The sequence below is a fragment of the Protopterus annectens genome, chromosome 10.part0 (genome assembly GCF_019279795.1).
Source record: "Protopterus annectens isolate FY-2018-M chromosome 10.part0, PAN1.0, whole genome shotgun sequence".
NCBI lineage: Eukaryota > Metazoa > Chordata > Ceratodontiformes > Protopteridae > Protopterus > Protopterus annectens.
The window spans coordinates 570,833,553-570,850,005 of NC_056744.1; the positions used below are offsets into that span (position 1 = coordinate 570,833,553).

The 16,453-nt window shown below is 38.2% G+C and overlaps 1 protein-coding gene across 2 annotated transcripts in view; it reads left to right on the forward strand.

Moving 5' to 3' along the window:
- Window positions 1-16,453, forward strand: part of SZT2 (SZT2 subunit of KICSTOR complex) — a 3,556,133-nt gene that overhangs the window by 556,697 nt on the left and 2,982,983 nt on the right. For both annotated transcript variants that reach the window (XM_044085412.1, XM_044085413.1), the window contains exon 16: window positions 7,881-8,117. In XM_044085412.1, the coding sequence (XP_043941347.1) occupies window positions 7,881-8,117 (237 nt within the window). The remainder of the gene's footprint in view (window positions 1-7,880; window positions 8,118-16,453) is intronic.

Below are 16,453 nucleotides of genomic sequence, written 5' to 3' on the forward strand. Positions count from 1 at the left end.
TACGATCTTGGAGTGAAAATATTAAAGTGGGGGGTGTGGGGAAAGCAGCCCTCCACATGGGGGGTGCTGGGGATTGCCCCCCTGCATAACACTGTTTAGTGTGTTATTTTACTTTTTTAGTTAGTTTTTGTTTTTTTATTCTGCGAAAGTGCATTTTCGATGGAATGCACTTTCGCTGAAGTAAGTTTGAGGAAGTACGGTACTTTCAATTTAAAAACTTAGATCTATATATATATATATATATATATATATATATATATATATATATATATATATACTCACACACATGTATGTGTGTGTGTATATATGTAATATATACTGTATAGTACATATGTATGCATTTATATGTGTTTACAGATATATAAATAAAATGCATGTGTATGTGTGCACATATGCTTCTGATATATTGACAAATTAGTACAAAGATATTCTAGATGTAAGTTTCACTTTACCTCCCGAGACAAAATCATTAATCCCTCAAATAAAAGCAGGTATATTGCCAGACTGCAGCATCAGAAGTCCTCTGTAACACTGAATTTTATGATTGTGTATGATGTCATATGTCCGTTCCCATATGACATTCCATATTAAAAATGTGTCATAATTGTAATAGAATGTTTAGGTACAAAACATTCTTAAGGCTGCAATTCTGCCTTCAGGGATCACTACATCTAATTTCTAATTTACATGGCAACACACTGTCTTTATAAGTACTTGGTGTTTAGGTCTTACTGTATTTTCAGTACAGAAATATTGCTTTATATGACAAAATGTCTGTTTTTTGCTTTCAATGTAATGACAACTTGGTGGACAGACATTCTAGATATTATTTGCACCCTGCCTACTGATCAGAGGTAATATAACCCCACTGTAAATGGAGTATAATGAAATATTTTATGACTGTGACTGCAAAAGGTATGTGCGCCCCTTCTTTCATTTTTTATTTATAAAAGGCCATATTCAAGTCTGATTTGAATATTAAAAATACTGTTATCAGGGAATTGTGGTAGGACAGTTGGATGTGAAATGTACCTTAGAGCTGCCCTTCTCTTCTCAGCTATTTTAAATGCAGCTAAAAGCTGAATATGAGCCACTCACTTTAGCTGCATAAGACCATGCAGCTTGAGATGTGGCATGTTAGAACTGAAAAGTTTTTTTCTGGAAATGCATTATTTTTATTCTTGTCTCTGATGTAGTGATAGCGCAATAAAAACATATTCTCCATATCATTTGCTTCCTTCCAGCAGGGGGCTATATACTTCCATTCAAAGGAAACAAAATGTAATGTAACATGGCAGTCTGATTGTGTGTAATGGTCATATAAGCCTATCTGTAGAAACTCTGTCTCTGTAAGCACTGAAAAATTTAAATGTTTCTAGTAATTTTTTTGGGGGTCAACATATGTGGATATTTAGCCATAAACTGTAATCAAATTGCACTTTTAGGTGCAGAGGTTATACAATTGGTATAACCTGAATTTTTGAGAACTAAGTTACTAGTAACATTTTCACTTTTTTTTCTCTCTTTCACATTGATTATGTAATTACCTTTGCTGCCTGCCTGACCTCCCAAAGAGATAACCATTTTCTCTGTGCATTTCTGATGCCTGATTATAATGAAATTGAAGGATGTAATGGCCACCATAATTAATTTCAGCTAGCTGCTCAGTTTACAGAGATATACACTGTTCCTTGGCAAACCATAGTTGCAATCATTCAGCAGTGATCATGAAACTGCCGTGTGCTTTTACATATGGAGTACCCCCCCCCCAAAAAAAAAATTTGAGTTATCTCCTGTGTGCACTGTTGATGTTAGGTTGTGATGAAAGTGAAATAATACCCAGAAACATTTTTCAACTTGTTCTGTAGTACATGTGCATTGCTCCCACTCGGAGCAAGCCAAACCATTGATCATTTTACTGTACCACCCTCACTGTGACTACTCTAGTAAGAAAAGAAAAAAAGGAAAATGAATTAACCACTTCTGTGGGCAGTGTGTACTATTACATCTGCTCACGTATGTGTGTGTGTGTATACACACACACACACACACACACACACACACACACACACACACACACATATATATGTGTGTGTGTGTGTATATGCTTTCCTGCCAGTATTTATTAAAAAAAAAAATACTTGTAAGAGAGAAAAAGAATCTCTGGAAATCCAAGGGTATGTTCCTGTTGTTGCCCACAGGTAAATTGCTAGTAATTACTGAATAAATGCTGAGGCCAGTTGGTAAGGGCAGCTGATGTCAAGTGCTTATCTCAAATAGTAGCATGACATAAGTTACTTAGCCATATCCTTTGACTTTGTGAAGTGAGGAGTCATGCTATGAATAGCATGATGTCACACTTGGATTCTAAACCCAATTCATTTTAGTGAGAAGTGGTAGGTTATTTATTTCTTTTGTACAATTAATGTTCTAATGCGATTATTACACAAGTATTGTGGGACTTAGAAGTTTTTTTAAATGGATTTATACCCCATTTTAAAATACAATATGCTTTAATAATTAGCCTTTGAGACCTGTAGTTTTTGGCTTTTTCCCTTCCACTGCCAAGATAACTCGTAACCTATACTTAAAAAATTAAAACTTGTCTTATGGGGACTGGGAGCCATGACATTTGGTTTAATGTCCATTTTGCTGAATGGCAAATGAACAAATCCAAATGGTTGAAAGCCCTTTTACTTGAAAGACCATTTGAGTAAAAGTCTGTTTCATTGAATATGGCATAGCTGCACATAGGTGTATAATACCAAAGTTGAATATGTAAAAATAAATGAAATAGATTTATCTAGTGATTTGGTGTTACCTATACATGAGTTCTTTGGTAGCTGCTAGGCATGCGGTTAAGGAGACCATTAATAAGCCTTGATCAAATTCTCAGTTGCCCCAAAGTGCTGTCTAGTTAAGTGACTTGCTGAAAGACACCTGCCAAAATGAAACAGTTTACCACAAGAAGTAGCTTGTTAACAGTTCATAGCTTTAATCCTCTCTGCCAACTGCCAGACATTACCATTGCTTATAGATTTGTTTTTGTGCACTGACAGTGATTCCTTTTATATGTTTTTACTTTCTTTCTAGTTGTGCAACTATAGAGTTAGCATATTTATTTAGCTGGTGTTTGTTGGAGGTTTAGGTAGTCTTACCCTTCAAAAAACTCTTTTAGAAATATTTTTTCTTGGGTAATTTTCACTGTGTGATGTGTAATTATTTAGAATTAAAAAGTGTTTCAATGAAATGGACATTCATAGGTTGGGACTAGGCTATCGGCCCTAGGGACTAGGCTATCGGCCCTAGGGCCTATACAAGCCTAGCCATAACAATTCCCTGGCTATTTCTTCCCACAATATTTACTTCCCTGGTCCCCCATCTAGCAGGGTGACTGATGTGATCCTCGGGGTAAATTTCCTATCTCCTGTCAGTCGTCAAGGTTCCTTTTGAAGAGGGCCAAGGAGGCGCTCTGCTTGACATATATGGGCAGTCTGTTCCAAAGTATGGGGTGTGTCTGGGTCAGGAACCTATCCCTCCAGCATGTTTTGTTCATTGTGATGACAAGGTTTAGGTCCCTGGAGAGTGTGGCTCTGATGGATTGGGATTTCTTTATATGTAGCATGTCCAACAGCTCTGAGTTGGACATGGCCTTGTATGTTAAGCAGAGATCGCCTCTGAGTAGATGATATGTGACAAGAGTATAGCTGGAGTTTTTTTAGTTGGTCAGCATAGGGCATCTGCTGTAGGCCTATGATTCTGTTAGTGAGGAGTTTCTGCTGACTTTCCAGTTGTTGCAGATGTCTTGTGAGGTACATACCAAATGGGGCGTTGTACACTATGATGGGTCTAATGAGGGATGAGTACATTGGGACAATGACCTCCTTTTTTATGGATGAAAAGCCTGTAGTGATGAGGTGTGCCACATAGAAGGATTTCCTGACTGTTGTGGCGATGTGGTGATTGAAGGTGAGACCACTGTCCACTTGTGTTCCTAAGTCTCTTATACTTTTCGGTGTTTAGTGTACTGCCACATGTGTGCTAATTCATGGATACATACATGTTTTTTCCCCAAAGGGGATTTCAACCATTTCATTGCAATCATTTGGGATTCAGTCAAAATTGACATTTAACCAAGTGTGTTTTGCTTGGGAGCTGACATATGGACTTTTATAGTAGGCTACTACCTCTGAGATTTTAAAACATTTTTCTAATGTCACATTCTGGAATGTTGCATTATGCTGTTTTCATTAGGGGTAGGTATATGACTGCTCTTTAGAGTAAGGAATGCAACTCATGTTGAGTATGTACCTGTATTCCATTATCATTTACTTCAAAAGTAGAAATTGTATGTATATTGTCTAAGTTTGGGATGTGGTCTAACTAAATTCTGTGATAAAAAGCTTCCTACTCAAACATACTGGTAATGACTCACATGACATGGAAATAAAATTGTGTATGTGCCTTTATAATTGAAATAATCAATAAAAACTAGCTAAGGTCATTTTGCATCTCTGAAGATCATGATTTGCTAGGTACCACCAGTAGGCATGCACTAGAGTTTGGCTTCTCTTTTTCCTTTTCCTGTACTGTTTGTGTCACAACATTTATCAGTCATACATGTGATACTCTCTTAGGCTAAAAAGCTCAGTATATGTGTGTGTGTGTCTTTTTAAATGTTTAGTGCTAATTGGATTGATTAACTAATTTGGGGTATATAAGGAATGTCTGGTTAATTTGAAATTGTTCTGAAGAAGTCATTCTGATGAAAGTGCTTGACCTGTGTGGATTTTACAACAAGATCTATGTGGATTTTACAATAAAGTGTGGCAATCATTTGGCTTGTGTGGATTCTATCTTCTACCTTTCCACTTCAGTGTGGTTAGGTGGTATTTCGTGTTTTTCAGGGACTAGTTATTGGCATGGAAGTGGCTGTTTTTTTATTTTATTTAATTTATATAAGTGTTTTAATGAAATTAGCAGTAAAAATAATGCCGCTTTCTCAGAAAATGTTAACATTGCTATAATTTTTATGTTATGGCAAAATATGTATATTTACTTGTTTTGACAGCTATACACACGTGAGGTTATTCTGTGTCTGCTTGCTCTATAGGTAGCTTCAGTCCATACCTCCCACCAGTTCATATTTTTGGTCTGTTCCCTCATAAAATGTATAGTTTTCTAGCATATCATTGAGGATTGAATATAATAAATAATGACAGACACTTGAGTTTCTGACTTCACATCCTCCAGAAAATAGAGGGTAACCCAAAATCTTTTACTCTAGCAACATTTTAAGTTTGTAAGATGAATATTTAAAATGTGTTCCTGTTTTTGAGCCTTTGTCCCCCCCCCCATTATATTTGGCTTTGTCTAGATTTCATGTAATAACAGGTTGAGTGGTATGGCTCCAGCCCTTTGCTGCACAGTCTTTACCATCCATCTGTTATGTGTTGAAACTTTTGTAACAGTATCTTGAAGCAGTACAGAAATATGTTTGTAGATAGGGTTAAATTCATGTCATAATGACTGTTACTAATTGACAAACTGCAACATTTGCAGGACTATTAGTTTAAAATAAAAAGCTCAGCAATCACTCCTCATAAGCATTATTTGTGTGAAAGCTAACAAAAACATATAATATTATGACGTGAGATCTTTCTTTTTTATGCTTTCCCTGCGTAGCCCTCCAGCTGCTCTCCTCAGTTGCTATTTCAGCCAGACCCCAATCCTTCAGTTGCTCCTGACTCCATGCTATCTTCACAGAAGCTTCCCAACTCTTCAGCAAGTCTAACTTATTAGTATTCATTAGTATTGCCTGGGGTGTGAGAGATACCATGGACCCTTGGGGAATGTAGTACTAAGACCGTTTGTATGTGTATGTGAGTTCTTCAAAGCCCATAGCTGTAGGAGTGGCATATGCATTGGTTAAGGGGGGACTAGATTTTAAAAGAGTATCTCTGCATGAGTTTGCCCTGATTCTGAAAGACCTTTTCTTAGGTTGAGTGACTTTTTTTTTCAGAGTAAGGCCTTATCTATAAACAGACTTACACTGGGGAGCCAGAATCCATAAGACCTACTTAACGTCAGCCTGCTTTCAGTGTAAGCAGTCAGTTAGACTGAAAATAAGTCTTTTGGAATTGGGCCCATGATGTCTTGTTGCCCCCTTCCCCCAATTGGATTGGCCACCTGCAGGGATCCTGGTATCCATTAGACATCACACAGGGAACAGATTCCATAGACGTTTCTACCAGGATAGAGGAGATGGCTATCAACTGCTTCATCATACCCCCCCCCCCCCCGAAGACGGAGCCCATTCTGAACTGTGGCTGTCAGCTGTACAGATGGACACCATGTATGTGTGCCACTAGTCCAGCAGAAAATTATACGCATTTCTATTTCCCCCTTCTGCTCCTCTGGAGGAACATCTCTAGTGGCTCTACTACTAGTACCCAGTCAGCCATCTTGTTCAATGGGGATGAGAGCCATATGATCATTTTGTACTTTCACTGGAAGTTCATTTATGCTTTAGCTGTAAGAGTTGGGAAGTAATGAATGGGCCAGTTAGTGGATCGTGCAGTCTGGCATACCTCTGGACCATTTTCCTCTCAGTGGCTCCCTGAAAGTTCTATATTGCTGCCAAACCTCAGGTGGTAATGCATACATAACACACATATGTACCTTCCTAGGTTGCCAAGTCCATAGATCAGTATTGTCAACATTTGCTTTCATACTTCTGCTCACTTTGGTGCAACATCCACTCCATAGCAGGTGACACCCATATGGTGAACCAGAGCCATCTTCTTCCCTCACGATAGGCAGGTCAGCAATGACTGCTCACTACAGACTTCTGTGGTCCCTACTCCTAATAAAATTTAAGTAATTTGGGTCATAGTCAAGGTTTTATCCCTGTGCATTATGGATGTGGGTCTAAAGCGTATTTATTTCTATATAAAAGTGATATTTTTATTTTTTTAAAATATTGTGACATAAAATTTAAATTAAATTTTTTTTTTACTTAAAATTTAAAATGGAACTGCTGGTTTGTTTTTGAGGCTAGGAACACAAGCTGAAGATATTTCATAGCCAATTATCTTAGTGTTAACTTATCCCTGTAAATTTCTTGAATAAACCAAAATCATTTTGGACATGAAGCCGTATGTATGGAGGAAGTAAAACACATGTAAAGCAGTCAGTAGTCTGGGAACAGTATGCATGAAAATGAAAAGAACTAAAGGTTAGAAGGAGGAATGTGTGGAGACATGAATTGCTTTATAAGACTTCACAGTGGATTTGTCATTTACATGTGGATGAAATGATATACCATCATTTGTGAGACTTGAGCATTTTAATTGCAAGTCATAGATAGCTAGTTTAGAAATAGTTCTTGTAATGCCAACAACTTGGGTTAGTTTAGTCTACTGCTTTTGCAGGTCTAAAAACATTAAGGAGGATCAAATAGCCATTTGCTTGCTGTTGTGCTTAACAGGCTGGTGCTTGAGGTATAGCACTGCTCTGTTGAACGTCTTAGGAAGAAGTAACTAACACTGCGCAAGTCATTGCTGGTGCTTGACATTATTTTATGTCATTGCCTATTGGAAAATGATGGGTAATTGGTTTATAATGAAGACCCTCCTAACCGATTAATTTGCATGTCTTCACCAGCAGCTCATCCACTCAGTTTTCTAGTTGATGAGAGAGTGATACTTCTGTCCTCTAGTGAGACTTCAGGTGCTGGTTATGGCAAGAGTTATTTTATTTAAAACAAATATCTGTTTACTGATAATAGTTTAGAAAGAGAAGAATGCATTGTTAATTGTGTTTTGCTTAATGTGTATTCTTTGGCTTGTTTACAGTATAATTTTTTTCTGGTTTTATAGGTATGAAAAGCTGCCATCTGATTACCGAACTCCTTTCATTTTGAGCCTGGAGAATCTTGGTCAGCCACATGCCATATCAGGACCACTGACTGTAGCAGCCAATCGGACAGCTTCTTCCACTTTGGCATCTCTGTCACGCTATTTCTTTCACCAACGGTGGATATGGTCTGTCCATTCTGGGCTGGCACCAGCTGTACCAAACACTGCTGTGGCACAGATTTTAGCTACAATCACAGAGTAAGGCTTGGTCTCAGACTGATGTATATTTACTGCTTGAGGGTTTAGTTAATATTAACACTAGTTTTTCAGCTCTTTTACAGATCAGATAGTTCTTCTAGTGACTTTAGTAACAAAAGAAAGAAATTTGATTTATGTTTTGATGTGCTGCATTATTTGCTTTAACTGTGAAGTCATATGGACTTTTCTATATGTGTGTCTTGGAAATGTGAGTAAATGCAGTGTGAGTTAGTGTTTCCTTATTCACTAGTCAAACCAGTTCAGGAAACTAGAGATGACACGTTGAGCATTCTTTTGGCTTGAGAGTATTGAAGTGCCACTGTACGAGTATGTTAACCTCACAGTACCATCTGACTTTTCAAAAATGAGGTTGTTTAATATCATAAGGGCTAGCCGAGATTTTTCTTTTGGGCAATCTGTTAAATATAAGGAATTCATTATTTGGCAGGTCAGCACAGATTAAAGCTCTGAGCTGCTGGCAGTCCTAATTTTATAATCCTATGTATATTCCCGTCATTGTCCATTTGTCTAAAATGTGACTTGGAGCATGTCAGTTAACCCTGAAGAGAGGCGCTTGTACTTAATGGGCTTAGACAATAAATACAAAAATAGTAAATCAAAAACATTGGTTTTAAGTGAGTGTTGCTTTTAAAGGGAAAGTAACATTCTTTTATGATTTTCATACAAGCCATATCATTTAGCAGTGATTAAGACTAGAGGAGAAGGGAGATGAAAAACAGAGTGGATAAAGACAGGTATGGCAACCTCTGTAAGTGTGACACACTGTTCAAGAGCAGACCTTAATTTAATTATATCAGGCCATCATGTTGCCTCTTTGTCCTAATTGATAGGCATGTCTTATTAATTTATTTTGTTGTTTGTTAACTAGGTTATCCCCTAGGAGCAAGTGCTGGTTAATTAATTGACTTGCTCATAGTCACAGTGGCATAAGAAGGCTAAGGAAATCAAACCTAGGATTGCATGGCTTAGCTCACTAGCAGCTCACAGACTTATTTTTTTTCTGTGATAATCTGACAGTTAATAACAACTGGTTACTTTACTAAGGGGACTTGCACCTCTGGCTTCAGACTTGTAGTTTTGAGTTTCAACAGCTTAGTCCTGAAGCTATTTTCCCCAGAGAAGGAGCTTAAGAATGCGGAAAACTGCAACATCTTCAGTACATACTAGCTTCTTTTTAGCTTTACAAAACCCATATTGGTTCACCCTGGTACAGATGTTGAAGTAACTTCTGCTAGTTTTAGTTGCATTTTGTATACAGAAGTTCCTGTTTGTATTCGGACGGACTCATATCAGTGGTCTCATTCTGGCAATGCTACCTTGTAAAACCACAATTGGGGAAAAAGTCTTGCCCATACTGGGACCAGCATCCTGGAACCAGTTATCTCATGACACTAAAAGTCAGGAAACTTTAAAGTTCTTTAGAGATGCTGTAAAAGAACATTCCAAAGCAGAATCTAAATGCATTTGCTTCCATGACAATTATTAAATTCATATGATTAGGCAAGATGCATCCTAGGCTGTATCCAAGAAACTCTCCCCACTATAACATACTATTATTATCTTATAAGATTTAGGTATATGAGATTAGAACAGTATCTGTTCGAGCTTAGTACTATCTGTATATACATCATACCTTTATTCCTAGCCTTTAACTAGATATTGGTATATCTGTTCATTACTATGTTTCATGTTGTATGCATAGCTAATGTTTGCTGCAATATTTATTATTTGCTGTTGTATATATATATTCAATTGTTCTTCATGTACTATGCTGCTCATTTATTGTTCTGTGGAGCTTTTCTCCCTGGGCCTTTACTGAAAAAGGACCTGTGTCCAGTTGGAATTTCCCAGTAAACAAATGTAAATAAATAAATAAAATAGTAAGTTTTGCATGCAGTTATTGCCGTATATACGTATTTATGTTGACATTAGCTGTGTTAAATTATACTGTGAAATATTAATGTTGATAGTAGTGCTACTCTGATACCTTATATCAGTGCAGCAAAACATATTGTGTATTTCTGTAATTCATTTGCTTCTTTGCATGTTGAGCCAGGGTAGAGGATAAAAAGTGTTAGTAGGTCACTCCACATACTCTATTATCAAATAATGAATAAGTTTCCCCACAACATTGCCTTCCCTCTGAACATCCCATTTCCTCTGTAGCCTTTTGGGAAGAAGGAATTTCATTGGTGGATCAGCCTAGAATCATTAAATCCTAGACTGCCCTTTCTGGTTCCTGGTCCCTAGTAGAAAGTCTCGACACAGGCTTCAGACCTTTCTTGGGGAGACTGCTCTATGGGCATGAAAGTCCAAGGAGTATGGTCAAGGCAATACGGGTGTAAAACAGGTAATTATCAAGGAGATGGAAACCCTGATCTTGACTTTTCTAATTCTTCACTGTCTGTGGTCTCTGGGAACCCTTCAAATCTTGACAGACAATACTACAGTCATGTGGTATATCAAAAAATATGGGTAAACAAAATTCTGTCATCTCTGCAGGTCAGCCATGAAGGCTTGGAAATTGCTGTTCAGCACAGTCTGTTTCTCCAGACAACTTGCATCCCATCAGAAATAAATTCAATGTCAGATTACTTGAGCAGATCCAAGGCAGACCCACACAAGTGCATGCTAAACAAATAGGTCCTTCTTCAGGTTGTCCATCAGTGGGGAACTCCCCAGATAGATATTTTTGTCTCCACTCTGGACAGGCATCTTAGACTGCTCTGCTCCAGAGTCTCATGCACAGAAGTATGGAAAACAAACACCTTATCAGTCTCTTAGAAAATAACATTTTTGTCTGTTTTTCCTTCCTTTCTCATAATTCTGAAAGTACTTCTGAAAATCAATAAGTACAGCCAAACCTTTTTGCCCAGACATCAGTTCTCCCTTCTTTTTTCATCTAGCCAAGGGCAATCACTACTAGTTACCCCAGTGTGATCTTAGTCAGCAAAGGACTCTCGTATTCATCCAAACTTACAAATCCTAAACTTAACAGTTTGGATGATGGGCTTTTGATAACATTCAGACACCTTTTTCAAAGGATATACTACAAGTATTGTAGGAGACTAAAAAACGTGCTACAAGCACATTTTACATTTCCAAATGAAAGTTTCCAATTTGATGCCAGAAAAAAGGGAGGCCTCTTAGCAACTGGATATCACCACTATTCTTACATGCTTGTGTGAGCTGCTCAGCTTTTGGCTGGCATACTTTTCTGTTAATGGATACATACCAGTCATTTTTGCCTTTTGTCTATAAATCTACTTAATTCCTTGTGTTATGAGGGAGGTCAGCCAGTTCCCAAAAGTTATACTTCACATAAGGCCTGCAAAAAATCCATTCCTCCTTTTTGGGACCCGAGCTTGTATTGAAGAAGTTATCTCTTTCTCCCTTTGAACTTGTCTCTTCTGGATCTGTAAAATTCTGCACACTGAAAGTAGTTTTGGTAGTGGCTTTGATTTCTATCAAGGGTCTGAGTTACAAGCTCTAATGGCTTCTCCACCCTTCCACATTTTTCACAAAGATGGACTTTCTCTTAAGATTAAGCTTTCTTTTATGTCGAAGGTCATATTTGAAATATCTTTAAGCCATTCCATCCATTTACCACCATTTTTCCTTACCCTCTGAATGCTGAATTTTCAAAGACAGCTAAGATTCTAGTTGGACAGTACTAAGCTCTTCAGAAAATCTCATTAATTGTTTTGTGTGAAGGTAAAAAGATGGATTTAACTGCATCAAAACAACCAAATGTATGCTACATCTTTTCGTGAGGAAATGTCTCCAAGGAAAGTCAGTTCTCATTCTGTTAGTGTCAATGCCTCTTCTGGAGTCTTTTTCAAGGGGCTGGACTGAAGAACTATATAAGAAGCAGCCACTCGGTCTTCATAAGTACCTTTACTAAACAGTACAAAATAGATGCAGTTTCCAGCGCCAGAAACGCTTTTGCAAGACCAATTTTTCAGACTGTTCTGGACTTCTTTTCTGTACCTCAATCTTATCATTAGTAAGCAGTGCTGCAACAGTGATCCAACTGAAGGACATAGTACAGTTGTGGAAGAACTTACCTTAGCAGCAGATGTCTGCATGGATCACTGCTGCAGCGTGTGCATCCTTCTTCCTTCCCCTTCTTTTTGTGCTCCTTGGCTACAGTGGACTTGCCCTTGCCTCTCTGTACCCTGCTGCCTTGAATCCTGTTCCTGCTCTTTACCTAGCCTCAATTTACTGTTCTGGGGCAAGAAAGCTTGAGGAACTTTACACCCATATGTGCCTTATGTATTAAGCTTCTTGCAATAGGTTTTTCTTTGGATGTATGGAGTGAGAGGAAGTACCATGCTTTGGTATACTGGCTGGACATCCAGTATCCTTGGCAGGGATATCTACCATTATTGAACAGTACTACAACAGTAATTTGTTTGAACATCTACTGTTAATGTAAGTTCTTGTGCAACTGTTATTTGTGCATCTTCAGGCTTGGGTTTTCATCATTAAACCTGACTTTCTTATCTTCTAAAAGTAGAGGACTATATACTGCATTCATTCTCATTTAAAAAAATGTTATCAAATTGCAGGTCTCAGAAAAACCCTTATTGACAGCTGTAGATGCAGTTTCAGGGTGGTGATTTTCATACTGATCAGTGCTGCAGTAGCCCTTAGGCTGTTGGATATATGGGTTGTATCATGTGTAGAAATAACAGCAGACTAACTTCCAAGGCTTCAGGGCACCTTCCATGTGCACAAACCATTAGATAGCTCAGGGTGAGCTGACTAAAGCACAGGTTCGGCTGCCAAACCCTTTATAGCTTTCCTGGTGGGCTTACGAGGATTGATGGTCGGCTAATGCTGTTCCATTGCTGGACAGATACGTTGCCTTCAGAAAAAAAACTTCCATATTACTTATTTTTGTTAAAACTAGATTTCTTTGAAAAAAAAAAAAAACTAATATTCATCATATTGATCACTTCTGCAGTAGCCTTAGCTATATGGGTTACATCCTGCCAAGAATATAACAGCCGGACAGCTTCCAAAGCTTCAAGGCACCTTTCACTGGTGTCAGGCAACTTGAGCTAAGTTTTGGTGCAAAGCTCTTCAGAACTTTACTGACTCTGAGGAGTACACTTCTCTGAGGCTTTCGAGTATCGATGGTTGGATTGTGCTGTTTGTTTACTGGGCAGATAAGTTTTCTTTGGAGACCATAACTTCCATTTTTTTATTTGTGTTGCTGTTTTATTATTTCAGGAAAATTATTTTAAAGCTAAAAGTGTTTTGTTTTAATAGACTGTCACCAGACTGTAGCATACTTTTAAATAGAGTGCTCATTTTTTCTGACAGTTTAAAAGAAGTGTAAAGTGACTGTAAGCATTTTTCTGTGAAGGAATTATTTTACTTTTGTGGGGCTGTCATAGTATTTTCAAGTTGTTTTTACTGTGTTTGTCATTCTAAAAATGTAACTTTTTATAGACTGGTAGGGTTTACCACCATTTGCTGCTTATCTTCCCTGGAAAGAGGCACCATTTTTGGCTTGAGCATGGAAAAGACTACTGGTCCCATGGTTGGTTCTTCTTCTAGCCACAAAAAAAGAAAACAGTCTTTAATACCACATCAAGATAGCAATTTGCTTCAGCTACAGGTGGGTGACTCTGGTGAGGCCATTTGTTGTACCTCAGACCACTCATCTTTTACACCGGATCCCTCTGGTGTAGCACCAGAAGCCTCTGTGGACGAGGGGTTAGCCACATTCTCTGCAGCTGTTGGGAACCCCTCAATGGGCAAGGGAGAGCCACTGTTGTCAGTCCTGGGAGAGGAAACAGGGAAGGTTTCCCTGTTGTGTGAGAATGCTGTACCCATCCCTGGGGATGCTGTTTCTGCCATTATTAACATGGTGAGCTCCAATGTTCCTGTCAAAAAGAAACAGAAAACCAAGTATGTATGTAGTCCTCAAATTTATTTGGATAGGAGTAATGCTCTGGTTTTGGATAAGGGTTTAATTCAGGCTATTTATTGATCCTCCTTGTAAAGTAGTTTCTGGTTAAAGAAAGAGGGATACCTCTTTTCCCCTGAAGAGGTTCAAGATTCTGAATCTGCACAAGAGGATGCAGAGATTGGTTCTTTTTTTTTTGCTCAGATTTCTGATTCAGACTTAGAGAGGTTAGTTTCTGATTCTACATTTTGGGTTTCTCTTTCTCTGAGGTAATTGCTAGAATGCACCAGTGTTTTCTGTGGAAGTACAGTGAGGTTTGTTAGTACCTCCAAAAATACTATGAGCTGTTACAAAAGGATTTTCCAAATCCTGTACCAATTTCTCCTGTTCTGTGTGCTTTAGAGGATGTGTGTGTATTTAATTCATCCTTTTGTCCATAAGAAAGCAGATAGAATGTATAAAGTTCCACAGTATTTTACATTTTTATATACTGTTCCCACACCTGACAGAGCAGCTGTAGCTCTGGTTGATCCACTGCAGTTAAGCACCTAGTCATTTGTAATCCTACTGTTTCTGATAAAGATGGAAAAATTATTGATAGGTATGGGAGAAGAGTGTATACTTCTGCAACTTTGATTTTTAGAATTTTGAATTGTCAAGCTCATATGTTAAAGTTTGCTCTAATTGTGAAAGTATAATGAATGTTTTACCTGCAGTTTCTTCTTGTGAGGAAAAATCTTTAAGAGAATAACTTTGTTTCTTTTATTGCTCAGGTGACTGCTCATTGTTTACACTTTGTGTACAAGTCCCTCGATAATTCTTCCAGGGCTATGGCCACTGGTACTGATTTGAGGAGGTCTGCATGGCTGCATTCTCAGACCCTCCCAGATGATCTTAAAAATAAGAATTTTGAATTCACCCTTGGATAGAAATTTAGTGTTTGGTCCCTCTGATGCAGAGGTAAGCCAAAAGTATGATGAAAGGGGCAAGCCGATCTAGAGACTCTCTTAAGATTTTTCAGCTCTTTGTTTTCCAAAATTTCTAATGGATTTTCTGTCTCCTTATCCAGTTTTAGTAAACAAAAAAAAGAATAAACAGCCTGAAAGTACAGGTAAACGGATGTTTAAGAAGAAATGGCAAGGGAGTTCCAAAAAAAGTCTCTAACCTCCCAAAACCAAGGGGGGTAGTCCAGTAAGTCTGAATGACTGTTTGAGACCTTGTGACCCCCTCCCACACTAGCCCCATTTTTCTTTCCAGAAAGTCTGACTCCCCATTTTTCTCTTTGGCAATAGATAGTTTTGGACAAATGGGCTATGGAAATCATCCATCAAGGTTACAGAAGACGGTGGAAGGAAATTCCTCCGCCTCCTCTTCATCACATGCTTTTCTAAGGAGTGATAGAAGCAGTTCCTCATTCCCAGTTGGGGAAAGTGTTTTTATTCAAGGCTGTTCCTAGTGCCAAAGAAAGAAAATGCTTGGGCACCAGTTCTGGATCTTTCCTTCATAAACAAGTTAACAATAGTGCCCAAATTCAAAATTATGTCACTTCACAACCTGTTAACGCTTCTTTCTCTTTCAAGTTTCCTGATAACACTAGGCCTAAAAGGTGATTCACATCACATTCCTATTCATCCAGACTTCAGGTGTTTCCTAAGGCTTTTTGTGTCTGGATCACATTATTGGTTCTCTGCCTTACCCTTTGGACTATGTACTGCACCAAAAGTGTTCACAAAAGTGTCTAGCTCTAGGTATTGCTCATTGCAGGGTATCCACACTTTTCCATATTTAGACAACTTGCTTATCTTTGGAAAATCTTTTTCAAAGTCTCAGGAAACTCTGTCTTGAGTGAGAGATCTCTTACACAAGCTGGGATTGCAAGAGAACATTTAAAATTCTTTCTCGATTTCTTCACAGAGGGTCGTATTTCTTAGATGTCAACTAGACACCTCAGTTCAAAGTGTCTTTCTTCCACAGGAAAAAAAAAATAGACGTATAGCTAGATCTATTTCTGTGGTTTTCCACACAAACATTTTATGTCACTGCAAGGGAATACCTCATTATTTTGGGTCTCATGACATATATGATTCTTACAATACCCCTGGCAAAACTCCTCATGAGAACGTTACAGTGGTATCTGAAATCTCTTTGGTCTCATCACCAACACCCTTTATCTTTTCAAGTCCCAGTGCTGGAATTTGTCACAGGAGAATTCATTTGGTGAAGACAGCAGATGCCCTTAAATCCAGGGCTCCCCTTCTCCCTCCTTGTTTCAAAGCAGTCAGTCACCACAGACCTCAGATTTTGCTTGGAAAGCAGTTTCAGGAGCGATAAAGGTGCAGGAGGTTGTGGGGATACCAAGGAGAGAGATAAGCACATAGATATCAAGCAGATGCTT